The sequence below is a fragment of the Populus trichocarpa genome, chromosome 11, assembly GCF_000002775.5.
Source record: "Populus trichocarpa isolate Nisqually-1 chromosome 11, P.trichocarpa_v4.1, whole genome shotgun sequence".
Taxonomy (NCBI): domain Eukaryota; kingdom Viridiplantae; phylum Streptophyta; class Magnoliopsida; order Malpighiales; family Salicaceae; genus Populus; species Populus trichocarpa.
Window position 1 is genome coordinate 17,956,044 of NC_037295.2, and position 27,649 is coordinate 17,983,692.

Here is a 27,649-nt window from a genome sequence, read left to right on the forward strand (position 1 = left end):
TTCTTGCACTCTAAAAAATGATGACTACTTCTCAACTTCAGATTGTTCAATCTCCTATTACTTGTTTGCTTCCTACGGTTTCTACTGCTATAACAACCAAGCTTGATGATACAAATTATCTGTTCTAATCTTATGTTTGGCTCCTCCAAGCCTGCGATTGAGGGGGAATGTAAAGATATCAAAGGACCTAGTCCTACCACATGTCAAGAGATTAGAGAATAAAATGGTTAGAATGTTGTTAGTATTGTTAGACAGTTAAGAAAGTCTGTTAGCTTTGGTTAAATAACGTAAACAAGCTTCTAACCATAGTTTGATATAAAAGAAATGTAATAGTGTTAGTAAAAAACAACAAGAAATAAATAATACATGAGCTTTTCTTTTTTCTCTGTTCAACAGAAATTATATCTACTTCTTTTCATTTCTCTTCTTGCCTCTATAAAAAATTTGCTATCTTAACAGAGCCAGGATTAAAAAAATAAAAATAAAAATCTAGATTAACCTAATGATTTGGTTAAATATCTGATTATAAACTGTTAATTATTTATTTTTTTAACAAAAATAATATCTTTTTAGTTTATAAAAAAAAATTAGTGTTGATTAGGATTAATCAGATAACCTGGTCAAAATCTAGTGCTCTCATTAAAACTCGTGACCCAAGCTTTAAGTCAGGTTAACACGAGATTAAAAGCTTGTTGGAGAAACATCATACATATATGATTATTGTAAACATTAATTAGATTTCAACTCACATGATAAAATTGGTATTATTACTATACTCATTATGTTTGTGTATTTCCGTATAAACCTCGAAAGTATAGAGATACTAAATCAAAAGAATTTAAAAAGTTGATTCACTTTTAGATGGTGCTAGCTATTCATTAGGGAAGGGTTAAATTGAAACTTATTGGAAACTTTAGAGTTTATGTTGAGGAATTTTAAACCTAGAGAGACTAAAGTGGAATATTTCAAGATCTCAGGGTCTAGAATGTAGTTTATCAGATATTATTTTCAATAACCATAAATTCTATTAACTTGTTGTTTGTGTTTTCTCTTGAAAGTGGTGAGTGGGTTCAATCATGAATTCACGCAATCTATTTTCTTTTATCTTTATTAAGGCTTTGATTTTTTAAACATGGAAATGACTAGTGGGTGATGTGATAAATGACATTCATGATTTTGTTTTTAAGATTTTATTATGGATTTCTTTTAATATTTTTATTAGTGAGATAAAGTTTCAACCAATAATTCACATGTTAATGTTAAGTTTTTTTTTTTAATTTGTGTATGGAAAGTGCTTCGTTTTAAAAATAATATTTTTATTTTATTTTTAAAAATTATTATTTATATTAAAATGATCTAAAAATATTAAAAAAATATTAATTTAAAGTAAATAAAAAATAAAATAAATTATTTTTTTCAAAAACACTTTTGAAACGCAAAAACAAACAGAATTAAACTTGTTGCTAAATCTAATTTATAATTCAAGTTATGGGTTACACGGTTTATTGATTTATGATTCGAATTATGGGTTACACGGTTTAATCTGAGTTGATTTAATTTTATTTTTTAAAAAATTAAAATGATATTATTTTATATATATATAAGATTATACGTTGATATGGTTATATTATGTAAATTTTCAGGTTGATTTTTTAAAAAATTCAGTGGAAGCTATAGAATATATGTTTGTTTCGTGTAATTCTCCTTGCAGTTATAAAAAACGAAGGAAAAGGGAAAAGGTAATTAGAATCCAATCAAACAAATAATAAATCTAATAAACATTAAGGTCGTAGAATATTTGTAAGAACTCAAATTTGGAAAGCCTCCACCAAAAGCAGTTGATATTTCCCATCACCTTTTAAACTGTCACATTGATGCACGTTGATGTTAATTCTTTATTTTCCTACGGTGATTAGTATATATTCATCCAGCGAATAATATTTGGATTTCATTAATTCTAACTCTTTAAAAAAAATACAGAAACAAGAGACTTCTCAACAAGAACAAAATGAGTGGCGGCTTCAGACATCAAGCAAACCTCCACGTTACTTATGGTTGTTAATACATTAAATCCAATGGATTCTTTGCACCTAAGTTAACATGCTGATTCTACAGAAGCTTACAAACAAGCTGCTTCTTTTCTAATTTTGCAGAATCTACTCTAACAGAAAGGCTGCTGCGCCTCTACACAAGATGAATCTTTTACATGTTGCTACAAAAGCTACACCATTTCATATGTACATTAGTATTACAGGTTTGGCTCCAGCCTCGATCTTGCACCTGAACATTGGCGGCCAGGACAGTTGATGACCAAATGCAACTCAGTACGGTAGCAGAGGCTGCAGACACAGATACAATCACAATTACAAAGGATTCTGCGGCATCCTCTACAACTAATAGTTGCACAATATTCAATTCCATGTGGAAGATGCAGCACTTGGCTGAAACCAAGAAGCAGCTGCAATAAGGTGTCACTGTGACCCAAAATCAACTAAACTATTAACAACTATGAGGTTTCTGTATCATCTGAGCTAGCTGTGGCCTCACTTCCAGCCAAACCTGCTCCACCTTCTTGACTCTCGTCCTCACTATACAAAGTCTCGTTACTTGAATTAGAAAATAGGCCACTGTCATCATCAGTGAGTGTATCTGCCTTCCGCCGTTTCCTGACATCTTTTATACCTCTTCCTTGTAGTGCCAGGCGCCTTCGTTTCCTTGCTTTTCTCTTGCCCTTGGGAACCTCTTCTCTTTGTGACTCAAGGTTTTTGCCTTCTCCTTTTGCAGTTCTTACCTTGCCATAGTCATTATCTTCTGATTCATCAGGATCAAACTTGCGCTTTTTTCTACTTGAATTTGTCTGGTACAGAATCATTGAAACCCAGATTTAATTGATGATTAGTAAGCACAGCAAATCCAAGTGCAGTAAAGTATTCAATTGAAGGGGGGAATGATCCACTAAATCCTACCTGTAAATTGTAAATGATATGTGAATGAAAGCAGCGGAACCAGAATTACAGTCATCCGGTTACCTTATGTTTCCTAAATGGCTTTTCAAAATACATACATATATATATATTGTGTGTGTGTGTGTGTGTGTGTGTGTGTGTGTGTGTTCATTCATTCCTATATGTGTGTGAGTGTGTGTGATATGCAACACCACCATTATTACTCAAAGGACCAGAGCTAGCCACAACCAAGGTCACATAAAAAGCCCTTTATCAATACTGCTTGGGGTACAGAACCCATGGTCACGGCTTTAGGATTAGTCAATCAGAAGGATCAAACCACCAAGGACAGAAATAACTGATAAACATGCATTGATTGTAAATAGGAATGCATCAATTAAATATCCCCATTTACAGCTTACTAAAACATGTACAATCAATTATTATCTAATTTTGGTAAAAATCATTTTTAAGTATAGGTTGACAGCATGCTTTAATAATTGAGCAACTAGCATCTGTGACTTGCACAGCAAAACACCATTTCATTTGAAAAAAAAAAAAAGCTTCTGTGTACCTTGGGACCACGATCCACCAACCGAGCCCATTCATGCCGATTCCTCAGGCAATCAAGAACAGCCTGAGAAGGACTTGAATATGCATAGCGTTCTCCATTATGCTTCCTCAAGTTTTTCCAGTGCTGCAAATGGAATTACAATCAGTGAAGGAGATCTGGTTTATTCACTCAGAATCAAAATGACACCAAAACAAACATGCAGAAAACAACAAGCACTTAATTAAATAAAAGCAACCATACCGGTAAGACGGCATTACAGAGTTCCTCATATGTCATGCGTCTGCCTTTGCTCATAATCTCATTGATTAAACCTATGGATGATGAAAGGAAATGAATATTAAGTTACAAAGAAACAGGGAAAAAACAGCCCCATCTGTTCTTATCCTTTCCTTTTGGCTCTAAACTGATGCAGAATTTAAATTCCAGAGAGGTAGCTACCTGGCAGAGTGCGATGAACAGGAGCCCGAACAGTGCCTGTCTCCTCATCAGAAATATTCCTTGGTGAATTACGTCTAGATGACAAATGATGGTCATTAACCTCAGTAGAGGAAGATGGGCCACTGTTTGCAGTTGAGGTGGAGGCAGGCGGGATGTTGTTCTTGACAGAATTTACTGCTGTCGGAGATCCATTATCCCCTCTCTTCGACACCGAGTCAGCTTTATATCCTGTATCTTGTCTCCTCTGATCAGAAGAAGATGGTCTGTCAGTCTTTTTAGCCTCATCATCAGGCTCCTGAAAACGGCGAAACCCATCTTTTGATGTATCCTTACCTTTTCTTCTAGAAGCCTGAAGAATAATAAATTACAGATCGTTTTCAAGTACCATCTCAGTAACCTATATATGTTCATAAAGAAATATTTATGAAAATCATGTTGTGGAAGTAAATCTTACCAAGCTATGGTCTTTTGCTCCAGAACTAGATGTCCGCTTCATCAGCACACTTGTTGCGGTTGGAGAAACTGAATGTGGCAAACCACCTGCATGGCGAACACGCGGCACACGAGGTACTCTAGGAGAACTATTGAGTTCTTGATGTAAAAGCAAAGCAAGCTGTCAAGAAAAACCCCTCAAATGTAAACTAGATGGAAAAGAAAATGAGAACAAAAATAAACTATTACAAGAAATTGCAATTTGTTTTCACCTCTTCATCACTTAAAGCCGCAGGCGAATTGGTTGGTGCAGAAGGATTCATTGACAATGCAAGACTTGTCTTAGATGATGACTGGCCATTAGACTGATTAAACTTTTCAGATCTTTGGGGTAAACCTGATGCAAGTGCCTTACTATGAGCATGTGAAGTGCTCTCAATTTGCAGTGATCCGGCAGTATCACCAGAATTCTGTGCTGAAGATGCTTTAGAGGATAAGTGAAGCATGGAATCTTTTGAATCTGAAACAGTTCTCTTAGGAACAGATGTATGTGAACTCTTGCTTGAATGCAACACTTTTGAAGCAGAATTCACTGAGGATTTTGGACATTCTTTTACTGTTTTCTTTGAAATGTCATACCTTTCTTCTTCTGTCACTATCTCACTTGTAGCTCGATCTTTCTTAATACTAGAATTGCAGTCAGGTATAACTTGTTGCATAATATTAGAACTAAAATTCAAAGTATCTGAAGTTTTAAAATTGTCAGATGAAGGTGTTTGGGAGATCATCACAGTGGATGCAACAGAAGATGCTTTTGCAACACAGACAACAATTTTACGCTGATTGGGTAGTGCTGGAGAGCTTGAGATGGTTTCACCTGCTTTTGACAGTTCTTCAGCAGTCTCTGTAGTGTTTTTAGGTTCTGGGAGACATTGTTGCATTTCAATTGAGCCTTCAGCTCGTTTATGCTGACAAGGACCATCACATAATTTGTTAGCTTCACCTGTGTTACAAAGAAGAACTGCTTCTAAATTGCTGCCAACCTCTTGAATTTTATGGTCATTGGATGAACCACCTAATGCTGCACCATTCAGTTTTGGATTTTCAGATATGTTATCATAAGATATCCTTGCATCTTTTGCATCACCATGAGAAGACTGACGATTCAAGCCCCCCTTAGAGTTATCATCATCCACTTCTACTTTAACATTAGATTGTGCAGAACTTGGAATTGCATCACCATTATCATTAATCTGATCACCCATAACTTCTGGAGAAGCACTAGCCGGCTCCTCAAGTGCAGGCACATCTCTTCCTGTGGAACCCTCCACTTTATCATCTAAATTTCCACTTAGCATGTTATTGCCCTATAGGAAGCACAGGCAAAGTCATTCAAACACCAAAAGAAATCTCAGAGCATAAAATTTAACATACAATTACACTTAAAGGAAGAGCTTCATGATAGGTAAAATATAAAATGTAAAGGCTCAAGGAGGGACCGCCCTATTGTAGAACAAGAGAAACTACAAATATGTCTAACAGGAATAATCTATTTAATAACTCAAGAAATAGGTAAGGTGTCAAATATGAAGTTTGTTTGCATGATGCTAATGGGACTTGGAATGGGGGAATTTCCAGTAAGCTTGGTTGGTTTACTGCTATCAGACCTGAAATGTGGGCATTTCATGGGGGTTTGCAGGAGGCTTGGTATAGAGAATTTCGTTGCATTTTGTTGGACTTGAATTCAAAGATGGAGTTTGGTGTGTTGCAACTCATCAGGCTTAAAGCTCATCCAGGTCAAGTAATGCATGTACTATTAAGAGATTGGGTTGGAAACTTGGGCATGTCAAGTATGGGGAATAAGTGTGCTGTTTTTCAGTAGCATTGGGGTTGAGGGACATGTTATTCCTTTTTGCTTTGAGGATTTACTAGAAGGAACAGGGCCTCTGTTGTTTGATGGTTTAAACAAAGAAGGCTGTTCCCCAAGTTTAGTTTTAATGTTTAGGTTCTCTGGCCCAATTTTGAAGAAGAAGAACCCAAAAGATTCTTAAAAGGAGCAAAGGATTCTTAAAAGGAGATGCTCTTACTTACATAAACCATCAATTTCCACTCCCACAACAAATGTATATATATAATTCTAATCATCAATAAAAATTAAAACCCAAACAGAAACATTGATAATAAGCGAAAAAGAATTTCTAAAAGTTCTAGCATAAAGATTGATGTGCTGCATATCAAAGACATTGAGACAGATTTAAACAGTATTCCAAATAACTAGTTATGCATTTTCTGATCAGAACTCGGCTTTTGCAAGATTCCACAGATTGTCATTTCCAATTCCATTTCAAGGGATTCTAATCTAGCATCACTTACAAAGGTCATTATTGGCTTTATTCTAGCAGTCTAGTTTGTTTTATGGATTGGTAATCAACAAACATTCTCCAAATATCAATTGATCATTAAGAACAAAACACAGTACTATCCCAAACCAAACCAAAAAGAAAGGAGCAACGCTTACCTCTTGTTTCCCACAATCATTGTGTTCTGGAGCTGATGCCACTACATTAGACTCTTTGGGAGAACTCTCAACAGCAACCACAACATCATGGCTAGACTTCTCTTCCTCCAATCCAGCTCCAGTTGATGAATGAGGTCTAGACATGTCAAGAGACAGTGCTTCTGAGGATTGCTCAGCCACTGCTAAGTTGGGCTTCTCAACACCATTTTCAACTGCTATATAACTATCTGATTTCTGTTCTTGAATACCGGAGTCCCTTAAATGCTTGCTCTTGTTACCCTGAAGTTCACCCTTGAAGGACTTCGGAGCTCTGTCTTCATAAAATTCCAATGGTTTTGCATCACTGGTGGACGTAAATGCTAGTAATAAGAATAAAAACAACAAAGAACTGGAGTCAACAAGTGCGTGTCTGCTGCTACAAGATGCGACCCAATGCCTAAACTTCATGCCATTAATGTGAAATATGGGTACTTGGACAGCTAGAAAAAAGAGTAACAGATAACACAAGTAGGAAACAAAGCAAAGAAAGGTACATCCAATCACCTGTTTTAGAAGCATGAAAAACCCTCTTCTTTGCCTCCACCTCCTTCTCTGCAGTTCGAGCCTTCTTCTTTACACTCCGATCCTTGGCCATCCCAAGATCTTCTTTCTTCCGCTTACCTGAATGCGCCACAACTGACCTAAGTACACTTCTCTCCCTTTTCACTGCGAAAGTAGCACCCCTAACTTCTCCATCCTCACTCTCCCACTTCTTCATCTCCCTCGAATAAACCTTCCTCTCATAACCACCACCCTCGTCCCTCCCTCTCCTGTCACCCAAATCTGCCACTGGCATCCCCAACACACTCTCCTTCGACAATGAAAACAAAACCCCCGCACCCTTGTCAACCATATTCTCATTCTCATTCTCCTCCTCACTCCTCTTCTCTACCTTCCTCTCCTTCTCATCCCAACACGGAAACTCCCTATACTGAAAACTAAACTTTTTCGGCACATACCCGGTACACTTCCACAGCTCCGGCGTAAAAACCTTTGAAACCCCACTAAACAACCCAGGATCCCCACCTGGAATCCCCTGCACGTGAACTCTTTCCTCCATCGGTATCTCTGTCCACAACCTCAACCCTTTCCTCTGCGGACCAACATTCCCCCCGCCCCCATTCTCTAACCTAATCGTTTTCGTCGGCAATTCCACTAATAACTGCGCAACCTCAGTCTCCTCACTATCATCATTATTACTACTATTACCCCTATTCTTCCTCCTCTTACATTTATCACAGGTAAACAATTCTTCACCCTTCACATACTTTGAACAGCGCGTGTGTACCCACACGCCACAATCATCACAATTCACCATTTCTTCTCCATCATCAAAGTTTACACCACACACACAATCTACCGTCCACGACCCATCCACCCAGTCCTCATGTGATTCATACTGGTGGTGGGTCTGGAACCGGTGAGATCGCCCTCCCTTCATTCTTTTCTATGCCCCTAACCACCACCAAAAAAAAACTCTAACCCTAACTTCAAAAAACCTAATCACATCGTAAATTCAAGAAAAACGTAGACTAGAGAGGAAAACTTGCCTGGGGAATTCTTCCAACATTGATTTCTTGTCAAGAAGCTGTAATCTTGAGGATGTTATTGAAAGAATTTAGAAAACTTATGGGCTTTTAAGGAATTTTTTTCTGTACCAAGGGATCTGTCTTGTGTGAGCGTAGGGAAAAAAGGGGTTCTGCTCCTGGTTTTTTTTTTAGTGCACGAATGGCTTGTAGACAGAACAGAACTGTAGAATTTAAGGATTGTTTTTTGTTTTTTTTTTGCGTCCGGATTTTTATTTTGTTTTTTTTTTCAGACAAGGGTAGCTGGGCTTTTGTAGGATTGGGCTTGGGTGAGGATGATGATGGGTTACACTTGTGCTTATTGAGAATGGGTGATGGGGATTTTTGGGCCTCGTTGAGTTTCAGAAGTCAACGGTTTTGAACTTCGACCTAGGTTTTTTAATTGATTCGGAATTTTTAAAGAAAGAATTGGAGTTGATATTGATTTTTTATTTTGTTTAGTTCTTAATTATGTAATATTAGAGAAAACAATAATTGGGATTATGGTTTTCTAGCTTGAATTTAAAAAGTTAAAATAAATTAAGTATTATGAACCATTAAAGTTAAATTATTTAGTTCGAATATATGTAAACTGTATTTGTATAGCTAAATTATTTATTCTAATAAAATGTGTCATTCATATGAGTAGAATGTATATTTTCTTCATAAAAAAAGCCATTAATTTTTTATTTTGATGTGTATTGAATTTTGTGTAATAAAAAACTAATCTTTATTATGTTCATTGAAGGTGATTTTTTTTATAAAAATTTGTGATTTTATCTTATTTTCATATAATATAAGGAGGAATATAAACATCTTCTCAAATATTTTAGTAAAGGGTTAGATAGATGGCCGTTTGTGTTCTTGCGGGTCAATTTATAAACAATATAAATTCTTATAATAATGGCAATTGAAAGTTAGATTTATGAACATCATGCCAAATCCACATAAATATTATCGAATAATAATTTTATATACAAAAAAAAAAAGCAATGCATAGTTGCACATAACATATAAAATTTATTGAACAATAATTAAAAAAACAATGCAATGCTGCACTTATCAAAAATCATATTCAAAAAATAATTAATTTATATAAAATCATGCATACCTTTTTAAAAACTAAACACACACAATATCATTTAAAAACAAGCACAATCTAATAAAAATATAAGCAAGAAATTTATTTTAAAAAATATACACAAATAATGCATTATTTAAAAAAAACTAAAAAAAAAACATAAGAAAATAATTAGGTCAGACGCTTGCAGGCATAGTAAGCCAAGCACTTTGGACTAACAAACATACATGACCCATGTTAACTTGGGTATGACAAACATGTCAGACTCATGTTAATTTGTAATTGGCGACCTGCCAAGTCCAAGCACTTTAGACGTGGCTAACGCGAAGTTCAAGTGCCTTAGGTTTGGGAACATGTTGGACCCAAGCGTCTTTGGGTGCCAAACCTAAGTGAATTTAGGTCCAACAATCATGTCAGGTTTTATTACTATTTTTTTTCAATAATAATAATATTTTTTAAAATTTTTATTAATAATTATGTTGATAATATTAACAATAATGAACATAATAATAATGTTAAGAAAAATAATATTAATAAGAAGAAGAAGAAGAAAAGGAATAACAACAACAACAATAATAATTTTTAATTTTACCCTTCAAATCAAATTTATAATTTTTTACAATAGTAATAATATTTTTTCAAATTTATTAATAATAATATTAAACATATCTAACTCAAGTTTAAGTGGGTCTAGCTACCATGCAAGACCCACATTGGTTGGGTCTGTCAAGTATGTCAAACCTATGTTACTTGGGTCTGGCAAGCTTGCGAGACTCACGATACTTTTCAATTCAGTCCTTCTACTTTTGATTTTTTATTTTTTTTCTTATTTTTTTTAAAAAATTATAGTTTTTAATTTTACCACTCAAGTCAAATTTATAGTTTTTCTTTAATAGTAATAATTTTTTTCAAATTTATTAATACTATTAATAATAAGATCAAACATGTCTAACTTAAGTTTAGTCGATGTGACAACAATGTTGGACCCACATTGGTTGGGTCTGCTAAGCATGTCACACCCACGTTAGGTCTACGGTACTTTTCAATTCAGTCTTTCTATTTTTTATTTTGTTATTTTTTTCCCTTGACTCTTTTCTCAACGTTCTTATAGTTTTTAATTTTACCATTCAAATCAAATTTATTGTTTTTCTTTAATAGTAATAATATTTTTTTCAAATTTATTAATAATTATATTAATAATATTAACAATAATGAAAATAATAATAATAAAATTAATAATATTAAGAATAAGAATAATACTAATAATCATAATAACAATAACAATAATAATAACAATCATTTTTAATTTTATCTTTCAAATCAAATTTATAGTTTTTCTTCGATAGTAATAACATTTTTTAAAAAAATTATTAATAATTATATTAATGATATTAACAACAATGAAAATAATAATAATAGTAATATTAAGAAAAAGAACAACAACAACAACAATAATAACAACAATAATAATAATTTTACCCTTAAAATCAAATTTATGGTTTTTTTCAATAGCAATAATATTTTTTTTCATATTTATTAATAATAATATTCAACATGTTTGTCCCAAGTTTAAGTGGGTGTGACAACCATGCAAGGCCCACGTTGGTTGGGTTTGTCAAACAAAAGTGTCTGACCCATATTGGTTGGGACTAGCAAGCATACCAGACCCAAAATGTCTTGGGTCCGGCAACCACGTTAGACCTAAGGTTCGTGGGTGCAGACCAAAGTTTCTTGGGTCTGGAAAATATGTTAGACCCACGTTGTTTAGGTTTGGCAAGCCTGCCAAACCCACCTTGGTTGAGAGCTTGCCTTAACAGACCTGGGTGTCTTAGGTTTGGCAACCACGCCAGACCCACGTTGTTTGGGTCTTGCAATCTTGCTGGACTCATTATGGTTGGATCATGCAAGCATGTCAAACCCACGTTACTTGGTTCCGGCAACCTAGCGTGTTTAAGATTAACGTGTTTAAAATAAAATAAAAAAAGCATGATTGCCCCAATCAATCTCAGACGCAAAATCCACCCGCAGTCTCTTGAATCTAGCAAAATTAAAATAAATAACCCAGCGCAGTCACATAGTATTGATACCAACCCAGCGTTTTGACAAAGTACTTGTACTTGCCTAGAATGAAGAGAAACAACAAAGAAACCACTGTCATCTCGTGCAAAATCAACCAAAATCTCATCTAACTACATCAGACTAGCACTCTCCCAAGAACAACCACGCAAACGGTTACATTACAGATAAGACCTGTATCTAATTACCAGTTCCTTCACATTGAACAAATAAGGAGAATGACAACCCACCAAACACCTACTGACAACAAACAACCCAGCAACCCACAACACGTCATGCACATCACGAAAAATAGCAAAAAGCAAACTGTTTACAACTTATCACAAGAACCAACTAATTCCTCCCCAATAAATATTACTCAAATCCACAATGAAAATACTCACAATCTACAATACATGACTTATCTCTTTTTTTTTTTTTTGTAATGCGCATTTATTTATAATTACAACACAACAACCAATTTATTTTATTTGAAAAGTTTTAATTCTTGAGCTAGATCTTGAAATGTTTTTTTGCACTAGTCTTATGAATTATATGGTCATAACTTTAGGCCCATTTTCTAGATGGTTGAAGTTCCATCTCCATGAATTTCCTTAAAATTTCCTTTCATTTTTTTTAAAAATTATTCATCAGTTATTTTGTTTTCTTAATGTAGTCTTCGGCAAAGTTTTTTGGTTTCTAGCGTTCTAAAAAAATATAATAAAATAACACAGTACAAGATTATTTAAAAAAATAACACCGTTTTGAGAATCGCAGATAACATCTGTGATTCGTGAGTCGCGTGATTCTTTCAAATTGTAAATTTTGAAAGACATATGATTTAATTAAGAGAGAGGAGAGAGAAGAGAGAGAAAAAAGAAAGATAGAAAGAAAAGGACTTTGGAGGCACATTGAAATTCTGATGACAGTACCATCAGTAACATTGAAAAAAATTTGACGACTAGTGGGTTACACTAGTGGCCCAAAGGTAAATGAGTCCTGACACCTTTGGATGACTCATGTAACTTACTCTGTTCATCGTTTGTGACCTTCTTTATTGCTGGACTCGTCTCGTCGAGATCTTTTCAACGGAACTAATGGTGTCATCATTGGAGTTTTGATATGCCTTAAGGATTTTTCTCTTTCTTTCTTTCTTTATTTGTTTTTTTTCTCTCTCCTCTCTCCTCCTTGTAATTTGTGAAGAGGGAGGATAGAGAAAAAAGTAAAAATAAAACAAAGAGACCCTGGAGTCACTCCGAAACTCCGATGACGACACCACTAATACTATTGAAAAGAATTTAACAAGACGAGTCCAACGACATAAAATAAGGTCACCAACGATGAACAGAGTTGACTACACGAGCTGTCCAAATGTGTCAGGGCTCACTTGCCTGTGGGTTGCTCATGTGACCTGTTTCAGTCACCATTGATGATTTTCTTTGATGTCGTTGGATTTATCTCATTGATATATTTACAACGGTATCAATGGTGTCATCATCGAAGTTTTAGTGTGCCTCCAAGGTATTTTTCTATCTTTTTTGTTTCTTTCTCTCTCTCTACTCTCTCCTTATTAAATACCGTGTTTTTTGAATTTTGCAATTTGAAAAAGTTTTTAGATGACATTTGTGATTCTCAAATCACATATATTATACGCAACTCTCAAAACTATATTATTTCTTTAAATATTTTTTACACTACATTGTTTTATCATTTTTTTTTAGCATGCTAGTGTCCAAAAATTCTCTTCTTCGGCAGCCTATAGAAATCCCATCAAATTGGAAAGTAAAAAAAGGCTAAAAAGAAAAAACAAATGGAAAGAAAATCTCCTATGGATATAAGACAAGCTGTCGTTTGTTACTTCAATCCCAAAAACACCCTCCGCTGATTTCATGGCCATCTATCGGTCACTTTCGCTTTAGCCACCAACCAGCACGGAACTCAGCTTTCTCCACAGCAGCAACACTGCAGGAAGCAGCACCTCTAGATGGGGTAAGAAGGTAAAAGAATATTAATAGTTGGGCAATGCGGTTAAAAATGTATACAAGTATGTTTTAAAAATACATTTGGTTTTAAAAAATATTAATTTTTTAGTGCTTTTTATTGTTTTAATATTGATGTCCAAAAAAAAAAACTAAATTTTTTTTTTATTTTGATGTATTTTAAAATAAAAAAACACTTTTAAAAAAAAAAAAAAAATAAACATAAATTATCATATTTCCAAACACGAAAAATTAGGCTCTGTTAATTTATATGATACGAGGTGATGCAATTTTTGTTTTGCTCCAATCACATTGAAAATATTTAGTTGGTCAATATATATTATAGTTTTGCATAAATCATACTAAAAGCTGTCTAATGAATTATTACTTAAGGAAATATTATGAGTGTGTTTGATATTATAATAGTAATTATTTTTCAAAATGTTTTTCACTCAAAAATATATTAAAATAATTTTTTATTTTTTAAAAATTATTTTTAACATTAACACATCAAAACTATCTAAAAAAACATCATAAAAATTTAATTTAAAAAAAAAATCAATTTTTTTAAAAACAACATTTTCAACACAATAACAAACACGTCATAACAAACTCGTCTTACAATTTATAAACTTAAAAATAAACAACACGGTTGTATCTGATTTGGGATATAATTAAAAAAAAATGCTTCAATTATTGGTCAATTCACAAGTACAGAGTGAATTCATGAATACAGAAGTAATATGAATAAACTATTTTTATTAAAATAATAAAAAGCTTATATCATTATGTTAATTTAGAAGTATCAATTCAACTCACAAATATGAAAGATATTTTTATTAAAATAATAATATTTTATTTTTTCTCTTTTATATCAATTCATATTTTATTTGATTTAATTAAAAAATTAATCAATTCAAAATTTATTTTTCAGAGTTTATTTGGTGCGTGTTTATTATTATAGTGTATGAAATTTTTTAAAAATATTTTTACTTGAAAATATAATAAAATATTTTTTAATTTTTTTTATCATAAACATTAAAAAATATTAATTTTATATTTTTAAAACTAAATACACATTTGAAATTCAATTCTAATCGCAAAAACAAAATATGACTAATCAACCCGGCACGCCCAAGAGCTACGCATATAGTACAATGCTTACCATTCATGATTCAACAATCCCGCTCAGTAATTACATGCCGCGTGTACATATTCTACCATGATGTGTAAACTACAAATCAGTCCTCCAACAATGTTAGATTATTCATACTACTACTTTTCTTACAATCTCATGATCCAGCCCAACAACCGATGATCTAATAACTATTTTCCTTGATCATTCCGGATTCATTAATTAATAATAGAAGAAAGTGAGAAAACTTATTATTATAAATACAATTATTAATAATTTAATGATAATTTTTAACGAGTCAAGTTTCATTGATTAATAATAAAGAAATTAAAAAACCCCAATGCTACACGTGCAGGGGAATTAAACAAATTTTACATAACAACCAAATAAAATATATCTTAGAGTTTATTAAAATTATATTAATTAACCAAAAGAGTAAATTGATATTAAATAAATTTGTTCTTTGTGAAGTATTGAATTTATTACACTATAACACAAATTTATATTATGTTATTTTAAGCAAAATTTTAATATTAAAATAATTAGATGGTATTTAACTTATGGAAAGATTTGTTGGCCAACTTTATTTGTATATTATAAAATAAAGTCAAATCATATAGAGTTATTTTAATAAACTAAATTAATAAATTCATTAGAGTTTCTTTCTAGAAAATAAAATTTAACTAGAGATTCAAATTAATAAACGAACCACAATCTAAATACTGTTTTAAAACCCAACCTAATAAATTGATCCATTATTCGAGTGAGATTCAAGATCCATAATGAGTTGAGTTTTAACAAAAATAAAAAGAATTAATTTAATATAACCTAGTAAAAAATCTATGTTAGTTGGAGACCTAGTCAGCTTAAGGAAAAAAACAATCAAAACCCATTTTTTTTATTATTTTTTTTAACTTTTTTTATAAAATAAAAAATCAAGTTAACTCCAATTCATGAACTAATATTTTTCCCAGTCGAGTTTAAAACTAGAAGTCTAATAGCAAGATTGAGATAAGTTTTGGCTTTAGGACTGAATTGAAACATTCTTCATAGATGGATGATAATTTGTCATTAGCACCAAACAAAAGAAGAAAGATACAAGGCTTTAGGTGTGCAAAACAAAACAGAGAAGGAAACAAAGTAAGACCAAACTTCAACAATCAAACTCTCTTTCACTTTCCATTTTTTTTTTCAGACCAAAATGTGAAGAAATCAAGATCCAAGAATAAATCCAAAGACAGCACAACAAGAAAACACAGACAGCATCAAACACCACTGCAAGGAATTAAAAAGTTTGCTTCTTTATTATTTTTCCGTGTAAAGTTTTAATTTTTATTCGACATTGTTGTTGTCTCAGTGGTTATTTTTGATGGGTTGTTTTTTGTTTTCTCCGTAGTTATTTTGAGGTGGGTTCTGTGTCTTTTAGTTTAGCCTTGAGTCTTTGTATTTTTGTAGCTCTAAAAATGGTTTCTTTGTTGTGTTTTTCTCATGTTTTGTAGCTGATTTTGAGGTTTGTTAGAGAGCAAAATCATGGTTGTTGGAGATAATGCTAGTGTTGATTTGGGGAATATTAGCGTGGACTCAAATGTTTCATCATCATCAAATGATCAGGATCATCACAATCACAACAACAATGCTCCGATTCAGCCTCTGTACATGAAGGTTGCCCAGGTGGGCCATCATCAGGCTCATCACCACGATCATCATCATCAGCAGAGATCAGATGGTGGGGAGAGTTACAAGAGGGAGATTCGAGAGTTGCAGGAGTTATTCTCTAAGTTAAACCCCATGGCTGCTGAGTTTGTGCCTCCTTCACATTCCAACAACAACAATTTTGGTAGAGTTAATGGGCTTAGTGGATTCAATGGAGTTAATGGGGGATTTTATGGCAACAACCATATCAGCAGCAGCAGCAGCACCACCACCACCAACAACAACAACCTCAACTTGGTTGTGAATGGAAATGGCTTCGACAGAAGTGGACAAGTTAATGGAAATGCTGCTAGAAGGGTAAAAAAATTAATGCCTTTTTTTTTTTTAATTAATTAAGTATATTGTATTACAAATTTCAGAAACCGAAAAAGGAGTAAATTTTGAATGTTTTTGGTATAGTATTTTTTTGGTTTTAGAGAATTGACAAGGGTTAATTGAACTCGGCCAAGTGGTATGCGAGTCTAAGTTTTGAAAATGATGGAACTTTGAGATTCAAGAGCCTGTTCCATGTTGGTTTTTATTTGTTTAGATGGGTTTTTTTTGGGCTTGGATTGGATATTTTGAGCATGAAATACAGAGATGGAATCTTGTGCTTCGTGGTGTTGGGATATTTGAAGTTTAAAAAAGCAAATACAACTGGGTTTATTATTTTGTTTGCTTAGATTGACTGAAGGTTATTGCTCACATTTGTCTAAAATGGTCAAATTAAAAATACAAACTTTGATGAGCATTTTTATTTGATTTTAATGAGTTTTTATTATCCTTTCAGGTTAGTGAACTTTAATGGGCTTTAATTTAATGCCTATGAATTCTAGGATTTGTTGATCGTATGTTTGCTCGTTTCAGAAGAAAAATTATGGTCAGGTGAAACGTAGAATCAGTAGCAGGACAAGTATGGCTCAACAGGAGGAGATAGTTCGCAGGACTGTGTATGTCTCTGACATTGATCAACAGGTATATGCTTCTGTGTGATTGTTCTTCTTTTGATTTCAATGGCGGTTTCTGACTGCATCATCTGTTTGTGCTAACTAATTTTTTGGCTTCTTTTATGGAATTAGGTCACTGAAGAGCAACTAGCAGCTCTATTTATTAATTGTGGACAGGTAATGCTAATCTAGTTTCTTATGTAGACAGCTTTTATAGGACTGTACTTTCGAACAAGTTCCTGTCTCATCTGCAGGTTGTTGACTGTCGTATCTGTGGTGATCCCAAATCTGTACTTCGTTTTGCCTTTATTGAGTTCACTGATGAGGGTAATGTTAATTTTATGTGCTATTTTGATTCGATGCCTACCTTAGAATTCCATCATGTGTGTGTGTGTGATGGTTATATGCTTAATTACTCTGTGGTGGTTGGATATACAGAAGGTGCTCAGGCTGCCTTGAGTCTGTCTGGGACAATGCTTGGATACTACCCTGTGAAAGTGCTGCCCTCCAAAACAGCTATTGCACCGGTTAACCCAACCTTTTTGCCCAGGGTGAGGGTGCTTTGCTGTATGGCCATTGAATCATGCCAAGTTTCTTACAATAGGCCTTTATGTGTTAGTTTGATTCTATTTATCTTGCTGATCAATCGGTACTTTGGATTTTAGAATGATGATGAGCGTGAAATGTGCGCAAGAACTATCTACTGTACAAATATTGATAGGAATGTGAGTATTTGGATTATTCATCATAAAACATAACCTTTTTTTTCCATGAGAAATATTGTAATTGATGTTCTTTTCATGGTCTAATACGCTTAACATTCCGCAGCTTACTCAAGCAAATATTAAACTCTTTTTTGAATCACTCTGCGGAGAGGTTTGTTAGTACAACTTGTGAACTTGAAAGTTCTTTTCTTCTGGATGTTACAACATTATTAGCGGGTTATTTTATGGTCCGGCTTGTCTGATGCAGGTGTATCACCTGAGGCTGCTAGGAGATCATCATCATCCTACTCGTATTGCTTTTGTGGAGTTTGTTATGGTAATTGCTTCATCCTCTAATGCTGAACTTTCACTCTCTTTCAATATCAAACAAATATAGGTGGAGCTTAGGGAATCATTTGGCAAGGTAATAAGGATTCTAGGGGACAAGGTTGGTTTGAGGAGGGACTCTATGCTCTTGCACATTCTGAAAGGGACACAGGACTAATTATGAGTGATGTAGTGGTGTCAAGTGTCGACCTTTTGAGACAGTTGGTTTAGGATTCCCTTTAGTAATTTCCCTTGAAACAAACCTTTTTTAAGTGCCAGAGAGCTAACAAATGAAGACTTAAGGCTGTTCCTTTGACTTTTTCACCCATCTAGCACACAATGGTAGGCCAAGGTTCTTATTGCTATTAATATTTTAATTCCTGCTAAAGATTAGAAGTTCTGAGCACAAAAGAACTGACAAAGCTGCTGAACTTTCTAGATACATGTAATGGAGCTTCATCATCAAGAAGCATTTTGACACAATAACAAAGTTCACAAGAATTGACATTTTAATTTTCTTGTAACTGCCAAGAGTGACATGCATCAAAGTGAAATTACATAAATTTGTCTATATCATGTGTTTTATACTTTGGCTATACTATGGCACTATTCTTTATCAGAGATGGTTGATTTTTTTGCTATTCATAAATGATAGTTGATAATGTTGTGCTATTCATACTTTTTTTCTATTGCAGATTGCTTAAAAATCATAGTTATGAGTTGTAAGATGAAGGAATCTTTAATATAACTGTTTGAGTAATAATTTGGATGGCCATTATTATGGAGAACAGGCGTCATGCCGGATAGACTCTAATGCAAGTTAGGAAGTGAGTTCTTTACAGTAAATCAAGAGAAATTGTAGACATAGGAACTCTTGGAGCCTCTAAATGAAAACAAACAAAAAAACTATATTCCTTAAAATGAATAACTACCATTGATCCATTTATTGTGGAATTTATTGGATTTCCAACAAACAATCTGAGATGGATCTTTGACTTGTGATGGTGCAGTCACACTCAATAAACCTAGGATTATCTATGCCTAAAAAATCTCTAGCGTGGCTAGGTTTGTTCATAAGACAACAAGATTCCTCAAATGGTTTCTAGAAATATCCTCCATTCTCCAGGATTATTAAGGAAGAAACAGTTTTTTTCATGTTGTCACTTTTAATAAAACACAATATGCATTTAGGATTACTTATCATCAAGAATTACATCTCAGAATCCATGCCCCGTAAGATGTTTTAAACTTTATTGTAGACCTTTTGATTCAGAGATTTTCTTTCTAATTTCACTCTACTTTGATCTTTTATAAATTGTCTCAACAAACCAAAACCCAATGGAATTAAGATGGTATATAAATGATCCCATTGTATTGGTCACAAAAATCAATTTTGTACATAAAACTACATAATTGTGCTAATTATTATCAAGTACTTTTTATAACTCAACCTCTAATAGATCATCACTTTTAAGTGGCACTAATGCTTTATGGTAACAAGCTCCATGGTTGACTTATTGGCTGTGTGCAGTCCATGTATCTAGTAGATACTATCAACCCTCTGTTTGTATAGGCAGTGTTGCAATCTGAACTTGTTGGTGCGTAGCTTAGCTACTTTTATTCTCTTTACTCTTCAAATGAAAAGAACTTCCTTTATGGGATGTGGACTCAATATATACCCTTCCACTATCACTCAACTTGATCAGGTTTCATGTTAGTCTGTATGAAAGCCTTCAGTAACCAACATTTTCTGACTGTTTCTTATCGCAGAAGAGAATACTTCTGCTGTGTGTAATTATCAAACTCTTGTTATTACATTGGCTGTCATAAAGGCATGTTGTTACATCTCTCACCACTGTCTTAGAAATGTTTCCAAATTACTGCACTTGCATACAAAGATGTTATTAGTTTACATGGTATTTACTCTGAAACTCATGGATGTAATAGTAGCAGTCAGCATAGTTGGGACCCCTTTAAGGCCCATAAAATCTATTGTTGATGCCCTGATTTGCCATGGCGTGTGCTAGTATTTGCAGAGATACATGTTTAAATTGCATTATCATCTGATAAGCTGGGAAGATTTCTTCTAAACTATCAACAATTATCACAGATGATACTTTTAGTGACTGAAGTGATAGTGGTGCTTCCTGTAGTTTTAAGATGGTTCCAGGATTTGTTTGCAAGTACTTTTACATGTGCACTTGCATTTTTCTGTTATAACGTAGTTATCTTTTTTGCGCTGTTTTTGTTATTGTCTGCCTTTCTATGCTTTACTGGCTAAGATATTATCCAGTATCAGAATGATTTCATGTTTTATTAGTGATATGTTGACTCATTTTGTGCTCCTGTAAATTCGCTATGCAGGCTGAAAGTGCAATAGCTGCTCTCAACTGTAGTGGTGTGGTTCTGGGTTCATTGCCGATAAGGTAAGATTGCAAGCCGTACCTCATCCCCTAAAAATTCTCAATTTTTATGACTGAGAAGAACTAATAAATGCTTTGGCTAACCTTTGATGTTCTCTATTTTCAGGGTGAGTCCATCAAAGACACCTGTGCGACCACGTGGTCCTCGCATAACTGTGCTTTGAAGTGTTCGATGCTCAAACTGACTTTAAAGTCAGCTTTTATATATTTAGATACGTACAACACACCAATGTAAAGATGTTCCCCTTGTTTTATATTCCTTAATGTCACCATCCTTTCCTCCTTCGCGTTAAATCTCTATTATCATAGGAGTTATCTTTTGGTTATTCTAGCAATATATAGAGTTGGATGGAACTTTGAGGCACTACTCTAATATGGATTGGACTTGCCCTGAAGTTTGAACCTCTCCGAGCAGTTTCTGACTTCATCTAGGTGATATTTTAGATGGCTCGTTTCAGTTGATTGGGCTGTGCTCGAATGTTTCAGTTCTTTTTTTCCGAATTATTCCTGTCTTATGTCCACTCTAATAGATGATTGTTAATCCAACAATCATCTCAGAGGGTGGCAAGATCTGATAATTATGAAAACTGCAGTTTTGCTGCCCAATCATGAAAACAACTCTAAAGGTGATGTTATTGGCAGAAATTAATAAATGAATTTCGATTTTCTTACATGACAAATGTTAAATAAACAACTAGCTCTCTTTTATTTGTCTTAAAGTGCTTGCCTGTTAGACCTCAAACGTGCAGAAGACATCTCAGTGCCTTCCCATCACCGAGCAGCTGGAACGCTTCATTTATCTTCTCAAACGGAAGTTCATGCGTGATGAACCCATCTAGATTCACAACCTGGAAACAAAATAAAGCATGCTTGTAACGAAATTCGATTATTTTGTTCTCCTCAAATTTCTATGTACGAACTACTTGCTTGCAAATGAACATATTTCCAACACATTTAATAGAGAAATTTGACGCGTTAAACTGACCCCGTTCATGCAGGCTTTGGCAAGTTCAGGAAGTTGGCTCTTTCCCTTGAAGTCTCCAAAGGTTGTCCCAGAGATGCTCCGACCATCAAACAACTCCATTGGATGGAGAGGCAACATTTTAGGAGTGGGATAAATCCCGACGACTACTGTCTTTCCCCAGCCCTGTCACATGCAAAATCCACACATGTCAACATTATTGACAAGCTTTGAGGGCCGAGCGATGGGCAATCTGGTTCTTGAGTAATATTTACAATAACCCACCCACACACAAAAAAGAGAGGGTGAAACTAGAGCAATGAAATGCTAATAGTGACTTACATCATGAGTGGACAAGAAGGCTTCTCGGAGAACCTCCACATTCCCTGCACACTCAATGCTGTAATCCACACCTCCACTAGTCATTTCCCTGATTCTCTGCAACACCATTTGCTAGGATGGTTAATACTTAACAGTCACATGCTCAGCAATCTAAGATAGAGAAAACTCCATGTATATTTTAGTTGTCAACCTGGTGCACTGGCTTTGAACTATCTTTTGGGTTTACAAAGTCAGTCATTCCCATTTCCTTGCCTGCAACCATATCGAAAGACATTGCCATAAAACTCGAAGGTCAGGTCTTTCTTTTCTGGTGGGAATTGGAAATATGAAGAATCAATAAATGAAAAGGATACCTTTATCGAACTTTTCTGGGTTGATATCAACACCTATTATTTTGGATGCTCCTCTGGCTCGTGCTCCTTCGGAAGCCTGTGATCAAAATAATTTAGGCTAAGCTTCATGTTCTTATGAATTGGACTGATCATCCTATATATGTATATATAATTTTCCGTTTGATTTGTGAATAAATAGAATGAACGGGAGATTGTATTTTTGTGCCCACAGTAAAACTTTCTTGAAAGTATATTCAATTTCAAATAAAATTAAAATGTAAAATATGTTGAAAAGTGGCAAAAATATGAAGTAAAATATGGCAAAAAATTTGCCACATTCACGGGCCCTGTTCATTTGTCTCATGCGAGACTAGAAAAGCAGATGAAAAGGATGTTACTTACTGCAAGTCCCAAGGCCCCTAAACCAAAAATAGCCACACTTGATCCAGCTTGTACATTGGCAGCATTCCATGCGGCTCCTACTCCTAATCAGGTTAAACATCAAATTCACATGTCCAAGATTAGAAAAACACGCATTCAGAGTGAGTCTCCAGAGATTTTTGATATCTACATGATAATGGGAGGGACTAGGGAGCCAGGCGCCTAGGCCTTCAAGAACGAAGAAGAGATCAATGAATTTTCGGTATCTTACCAGTAGAGACACCACAACTCAACAAGCTCATCTTCTTGAGGTGAGCATTAGGATCAATCTTGACAGCACAGGCAGAATCAAGCACAGAATACTCGGTGAAAGTTGATGTGTTGAGAAAATGGAATATGGGCTCTCCATTCATGGTAGAAAACCTACACTTTCCATCATTTTCCATCACACTCTTGAACGGGTTGACACGATAAGTTTGGCAGAGATTGGTAGTCTTAGTTGTGCAGTAGGGGCAGTGGCCACATTCTCCATTGAAGATTGGAATCACATGGTCGCCCGCTTTAAGGTCCGTGACACCTTCACCTACACTCTCAACCAGCCTGCAAAACGTATCCAAGTCTCCTTAAAATGGTAATGAAATATAGAAAACAAGACATTGAGTGATCAAATAATAGTACTAGGAACATGTCTTACCCAACAGCTTCGTGTCCTAGAATTCGAGGATATGCTCGCTGAGCTTCATTCTTTAGAACAACGACAACGTCAGTAACTTTATTGTGATCAGCACAAGAACTTAAACTGCATCAAAGTAGATTAAGGTTAAAGTTGTTTAGTGTTATATATGTTACCTCGCCTTTCCAAGCGCTTAGATCAGTGTGGCAGATTGAAGTGTAGAGGATTTTGATTCGGACCTCCATCTTCCTCGGGGGTTCAACTCGGATTGTTTCCATAAGAAAAGGTTGTTTCGGACCCCGAACAACGGCAGCTTGATCACCATAAAAACCAATGAAAAATACGAATCAATAAAGCAAGTTTCAATCAGGGATCGATCAACATAGGATGCTAATCCAAGCTGCAATTCTTACCATTGCAAGTGATGACTTTCCCTGACGTCGCATTCGGATCGAACAACTTACTTCCCGGCACATTATCGTGCAAGCCCCGAGACGCCGATCCTAGTAACTTAACGAAGGCTTGAGATGAGTTTGAGTTGCATCTCGGCAGGGTTTGTGTCAATATTCTTCTTGCTTGCAAGAGCATTGCCATGTTTTGATAACTCTTGGTATGTTTGATACTACAGCATGCATGTGTTTACATTCATATATTTATAGTAGTTGGGTAGCTAGCTAAAAAGAGATGTAAACTTGGTGTAATCTGAAAAAAAGCCAACGAGCACGCTAGAATTAACATGAACAACCATGGATTGCTATATATTGAGAAAAGTCTGAAGGGATTAATTCAACCAAAATTAGCATGTCTAATCAGTACTCTGGCTAATTTTTGCTATTATTTGGAGGCTACAAGATGAGAATAAATTATTGTTCTAATGAGGGGAAATAATTTTACTTTTTTTGCGTAGTCTAAATCAAGGATGTGGATAAGTGTTCAACTTGCACAATACAGGCAAATTATTTATTTTGATAAAGACAGAGTTCTGGGGGTTGAGGACTTTATGTTAGAGAGCATGCTCAGGCTAGTTGGCTGAGGATTATCTGACACAGCTCATGGCATGTTTTATTCTGAATTATAATTCAAAATTAGATATTCCATCACTTTTATTAATTCAATTCAATGATGTTTTACCGTGTTATCGGAGCGTGTTGCTTTAAAAAAAATTTTGAATATAAAAAAATAACATCTAAATTGTTGAAATTTTTTTTTTGATATTATCATAAAACTTGTTACAACTATTTAAATTTAAAAAATCCCAACCCGTGTATTTATTTAAACCCGATTCTTAAATTAAATTATGTGAAAATTATCTTGACATGACCTTATTCATTGAGTAAGTTCAGAAAAAAAAATCAATACAATATTAAATGATAAAATTAAATAAAAAGCTCATATTAAGGGATACAATTAAAAAAAAAATAAAGAAACTTAAAGGAATTAAAATCTTCATATTAAAAAATAAAATTTGATAAAAAAGCCAAAACATAAATAAAGGAGGGGTGGGGGGAACTTTTATCATTCGATAAAAAAATATAAAAATTAATTTATTATCAACGTAATACTTAACCGATAAAATGAAATAAAATATCATATTAAATAATGAGATTGAAAAATAAAAAATAAAAAATATTATAAAAAGAAATGATAAGTAAGAATTATAGAGAATCAAATAATATAGTGAAAGATATATAAATAAGTACTGGAGAAATAATATCCGTTGTAATATTATTTTAATAAATTTTAAATAAAAAAATTATTTTAATATATTTTTAAATAAAAAACAATTTTAAAAAAATCATGACTAAAATTTAACAACCATCCTCGCCAATCATTCACCAGCCAACCAAACAACCTGCTATTGCAACAATCAGCCCATTCACATAGCCATCTTCGAAAAAAGAATAAAAAACACAGCAGCACCGTGCCAAAAGAGTAGCCACAGCACCTGATCTTCCTCAACTAAATGAAAAATCAAAGCACGGTTGCGACCACCAATCCCAACTCCCCTTTCCCGATCAAAGTAGCCAACACATCTCCACTTAAACCAAGCTTTCATTTATATCCGTTTTCATGGGTTTCGAAGACATTGTGTGAGTCACGCATCCCTCTTCCTTGCTCCATTTCACGCCAATATCCATGTAAACATAGCACATGTAACCACGCACAATCGCTGCCCAGTTCTAATTCCAACAGTTTCCGACCACCTCCAGCAGCTCTCGAATGCCGTTTTTGAAACTCGAATGAATTTTAATTTATTTTGAATAATTTTCAATGTATTATCATGCCTCTGCATACACTATGAATATTTGAAGTGTCGTGTCCGTATCTGAACATGCATGAGAAGTTGCACCCCTCGTAAGGTGTATGGTGTATCCTAGCCCCTTTTACTAACTGATCTTCAGAGATATCTCCACTATGAATAGTACAGACCAAGATTCTATCCTACTTAGGTTTGCTATAATTAGAAAAATCTTCAAGTTGAAAAAAAGTATCTAACCTTGTAAAATCCTGATGATTGGATTTTGGTGGAAATAAACGAGAACAACATATAAGAACGCTATGGACCCGTTAGAAATGCTAACTCAAAGGCATAATAAAGGTCCTAAAACTCTATAGCAACTATGGGAGAATCGAGAAATGGGGTTTTGTCGTGAATTTGAGCATGTTTTAGTGGTGGTCGGATGTGGTATTGCCTCGCAGAAAATCATTTAGAGAGAGAAAAAGGTAGACAAAGTGAATGGAAATGGTGAAAATAAAGAAAAAGACCAACTCCTTGCCATGTATAGATCTACCAACATAGCAAAAAATGTTGGCATTGTTTACTTGAATGGATGATTCATCCCTATTGCCCCTCAACACGTCCACCACTAATGAGAGACGTGGCAAATAGATGGCAAGTACTTTGAATTTCAAAAGGCACCAATCCTCGGCCTTCACTCATACACCTACACGCAGACCCCTGGGCTTCCAGCACAGACATAGTCAGGACAGAGCCTAACCATTGATGACACCCGAGGAAATGGAATGACAATACAATTGAGGGGATAACATAAAGTGATCGGCTGACACAAGTAAGAAGAGCCATGAGGTCCATCATGACTTCAAGCGGACATGACAATGGAGTGCACAAGGGAGACAGACACTACCCCCATATATGAAATGTGGCACGACTACTTCTCCTTAAGTAAATTCTTTATACTACATCAAGAATTGGGGAGGGGGGCTCTCTTTTTTAATTCCCTTTTGTTTTCTTGATTCTTGTTTACGTAATGCTTTTACTAGTAATCTTTCTCGATATTTCTTTCAATTTGCTGTTCTGATATGTTCTCTCTTAGAATCCAAACAGTCACAGAAATATTCTCTCTGTTTTTTCCTTTTATTCATAATGGTGGCCTTCTCTTTACTAAAGAGAGGCCGTTACCCCCCCCCCCCCTTTTTTTATTCTGCTCTTAAATTCTTAGAGTTAATTGTGCTCCTTATTTTAAATTACTTCTCTCAGTACATTCGTATTTAATCCCCCCTTTTCTCTATCAATTTCGGCCCTTTTTTTAAAAACTTTAAAGAGAAACCATTGTTTATATCGTGTTATTCTCATACACTACACCAATGTAAAGATGTTCCCTTTGTTTTATATTTCTTCATGTCTCCATCCTTTCTTCCTTTCCCTTGAATCTCTAGTATCATAGGGCTTATCTTTTGGTTATTCTAGACATATAGAGTTGAATGGAACTTCGAGGCTCTATAAGATTCAATGCATTATTCCTCTCTAACATGTACTGGACTCGCCCTGAAGTTTTAGCTTCTCCAACCAGTTTCTGATACTTGAACTTCCGTAAGAATTTTCTGAAACTAAATTTAGACTTGTGTTTATGAGAAATGGTTATTGATGCAGTTCCAATTTCACCTAATCGATAACTTAGATGGCTTCAGTTCTTTTTTCCAAATTTACTTGATACTGGCTGTGTTTGTTCATATTGAACCAATAGTCATTAATCCAACAGGAGTTGATTTCTCAGGTGACAGGTGTTGCCATGTTAATCCAATAATCATTTCAGAAGGTGGCAAGACCTAATAAATATGAAAGCTGCAGTTTTGCTACCCAAACA

At 34.4% G+C, this 27,649-nt stretch overlaps 3 protein-coding genes across 7 annotated transcripts; 1 reads left to right on the forward strand and 2 right to left on the reverse strand.

The window, feature by feature from the left end:
* Positions 1 to 1,991: 1,991 nt before the first annotated feature.
* On the reverse strand, positions 1,992 to 8,690 carry LOC7455037 (uncharacterized). Of its 2 annotated transcripts, none has more exons than XM_024581106.2 (8): positions 7,451 to 8,690; positions 6,908 to 7,266; positions 4,662 to 5,756; positions 4,412 to 4,570; positions 3,958 to 4,201; positions 3,760 to 3,830; positions 3,520 to 3,642; positions 1,992 to 2,857 (listed from the first exon to the last, which is right to left on the reverse strand). In XM_024581106.2, exons 1-8 carry the CDS (start codon positions 8,385 to 8,387, stop codon positions 2,507 to 2,509), a joined length of 3,339 nt encoding a protein of 1,112 aa, XP_024436874.1. In that variant the 5' UTR covers positions 8,388 to 8,690; the 3' UTR covers positions 1,992 to 2,506. The 2 variants fall into 2 exon arrangements, with proteins under 2 accessions (XP_024436874.1, XP_002317671.3); XM_002317635.4 differs by having other exon boundaries at positions 3,958 to 4,306; positions 7,451 to 8,689.
* A 7,163-nt stretch (positions 8,691 to 15,853) lies between these two features.
* LOC7455039 (polyadenylate-binding protein-interacting protein 12) lies at positions 15,854 to 21,314 on the forward strand. 4 transcript variants are annotated; one of them, XM_002317021.4, is made up of 11 exons: positions 15,854 to 16,167; positions 16,261 to 16,771; positions 17,321 to 17,428; positions 17,533 to 17,577; positions 17,655 to 17,727; positions 17,839 to 17,951; positions 18,066 to 18,125; positions 18,229 to 18,276; positions 18,373 to 18,441; positions 20,796 to 20,857; positions 20,961 to 21,314. In XM_002317021.4, the coding sequence occupies exons 2-11, from the start codon at positions 16,292 to 16,294 to the stop codon at positions 21,016 to 21,018; spliced, it is 1,116 nt and encodes a 371-aa protein (XP_002317057.2). In that variant the 5' UTR covers positions 15,854 to 16,167; positions 16,261 to 16,291; the 3' UTR covers positions 21,019 to 21,314. The 4 variants fall into 4 exon arrangements, with proteins under 4 accessions (XP_002317057.2, XP_024437323.1, XP_024437324.1 ...); XM_024581555.2 differs by having other exon boundaries at positions 15,854 to 16,078; XM_024581556.2 differs by having other exon boundaries at positions 15,854 to 16,038.
* Positions 21,315 to 21,463: 149 nt separating this feature from the next.
* Positions 21,464 to 24,401, reverse strand: LOC18103462 (alcohol dehydrogenase-like 3). Its single transcript, XM_006377830.3, has 10 exons — positions 23,957 to 24,401; positions 23,720 to 23,856; positions 23,565 to 23,614; positions 23,142 to 23,470; positions 22,892 to 22,974; positions 22,511 to 22,586; positions 22,348 to 22,409; positions 22,158 to 22,253; positions 21,840 to 22,001; positions 21,464 to 21,702 (listed from the first exon to the last, which is right to left on the reverse strand). Exons 1-10 carry the CDS (start codon positions 24,135 to 24,137, stop codon positions 21,592 to 21,594), a joined length of 1,287 nt encoding a protein of 428 aa, XP_006377892.1. The 5' UTR covers positions 24,138 to 24,401; the 3' UTR covers positions 21,464 to 21,591.
* Positions 24,402 to 27,649: the final 3,248 nt, after the last annotated feature.

Excerpts from the sequence above, each read along its gene's own strand:
- LOC7455037 (XM_002317635.4), bottom strand. The coding sequence starts at position 8,387 with ATGAAGGGAGGGCGATCTCACCGGTTCCAGACCCACCACCAGTATGAA. Across the intron at positions 3,643-3,759 it reads TCTGTAATGCCGTCTTACCG|CACTGGAAAAACTTGAGGAA; the intron begins GTATGGTTGCTT and ends TTCCATTTGCAG. Across the intron at positions 2,858-3,519 it reads TGGTGGATCGTGGTCCCAAG|ACAAATTCAAGTAGAAAAAA; the intron begins GTACACAGAAGC and ends ATTCTGTACCAG.
- LOC7455039 (XM_002317021.4), top strand. The coding sequence starts at position 16,292 with ATGGTTGTTGGAGATAATGCTAGTGTTGATTTGGGGAATATTAGCGTG. Across the intron at positions 17,952-18,065 it reads ACCCAACCTTTTTGCCCAGG|AATGATGATGAGCGTGAAAT; the intron begins GTGAGGGTGCTT and ends TTTGGATTTTAG. Across the intron at positions 20,858-20,960 it reads CTGGGTTCATTGCCGATAAG|GGTGAGTCCATCAAAGACAC; the intron begins GTAAGATTGCAA and ends CTCTATTTTCAG.
- LOC18103462 (XM_006377830.3), bottom strand. The coding sequence starts at position 24,137 with ATGGCAATGCTCTTGCAAGCAAGAAGAATATTGACACAAACCCTGCCG. Across the intron at positions 22,254-22,347 it reads GTTCAAAGCCAGTGCACCAG|AGAATCAGGGAAATGACTAG; the intron begins GTTGACAACTAA and ends ATGGTGTTGCAG. Across the intron at positions 22,002-22,157 it reads CCTTCTTGTCCACTCATGAT|GGCTGGGGAAAGACAGTAGT; the intron begins GTAAGTCACTAT and ends TGCATGTGACAG.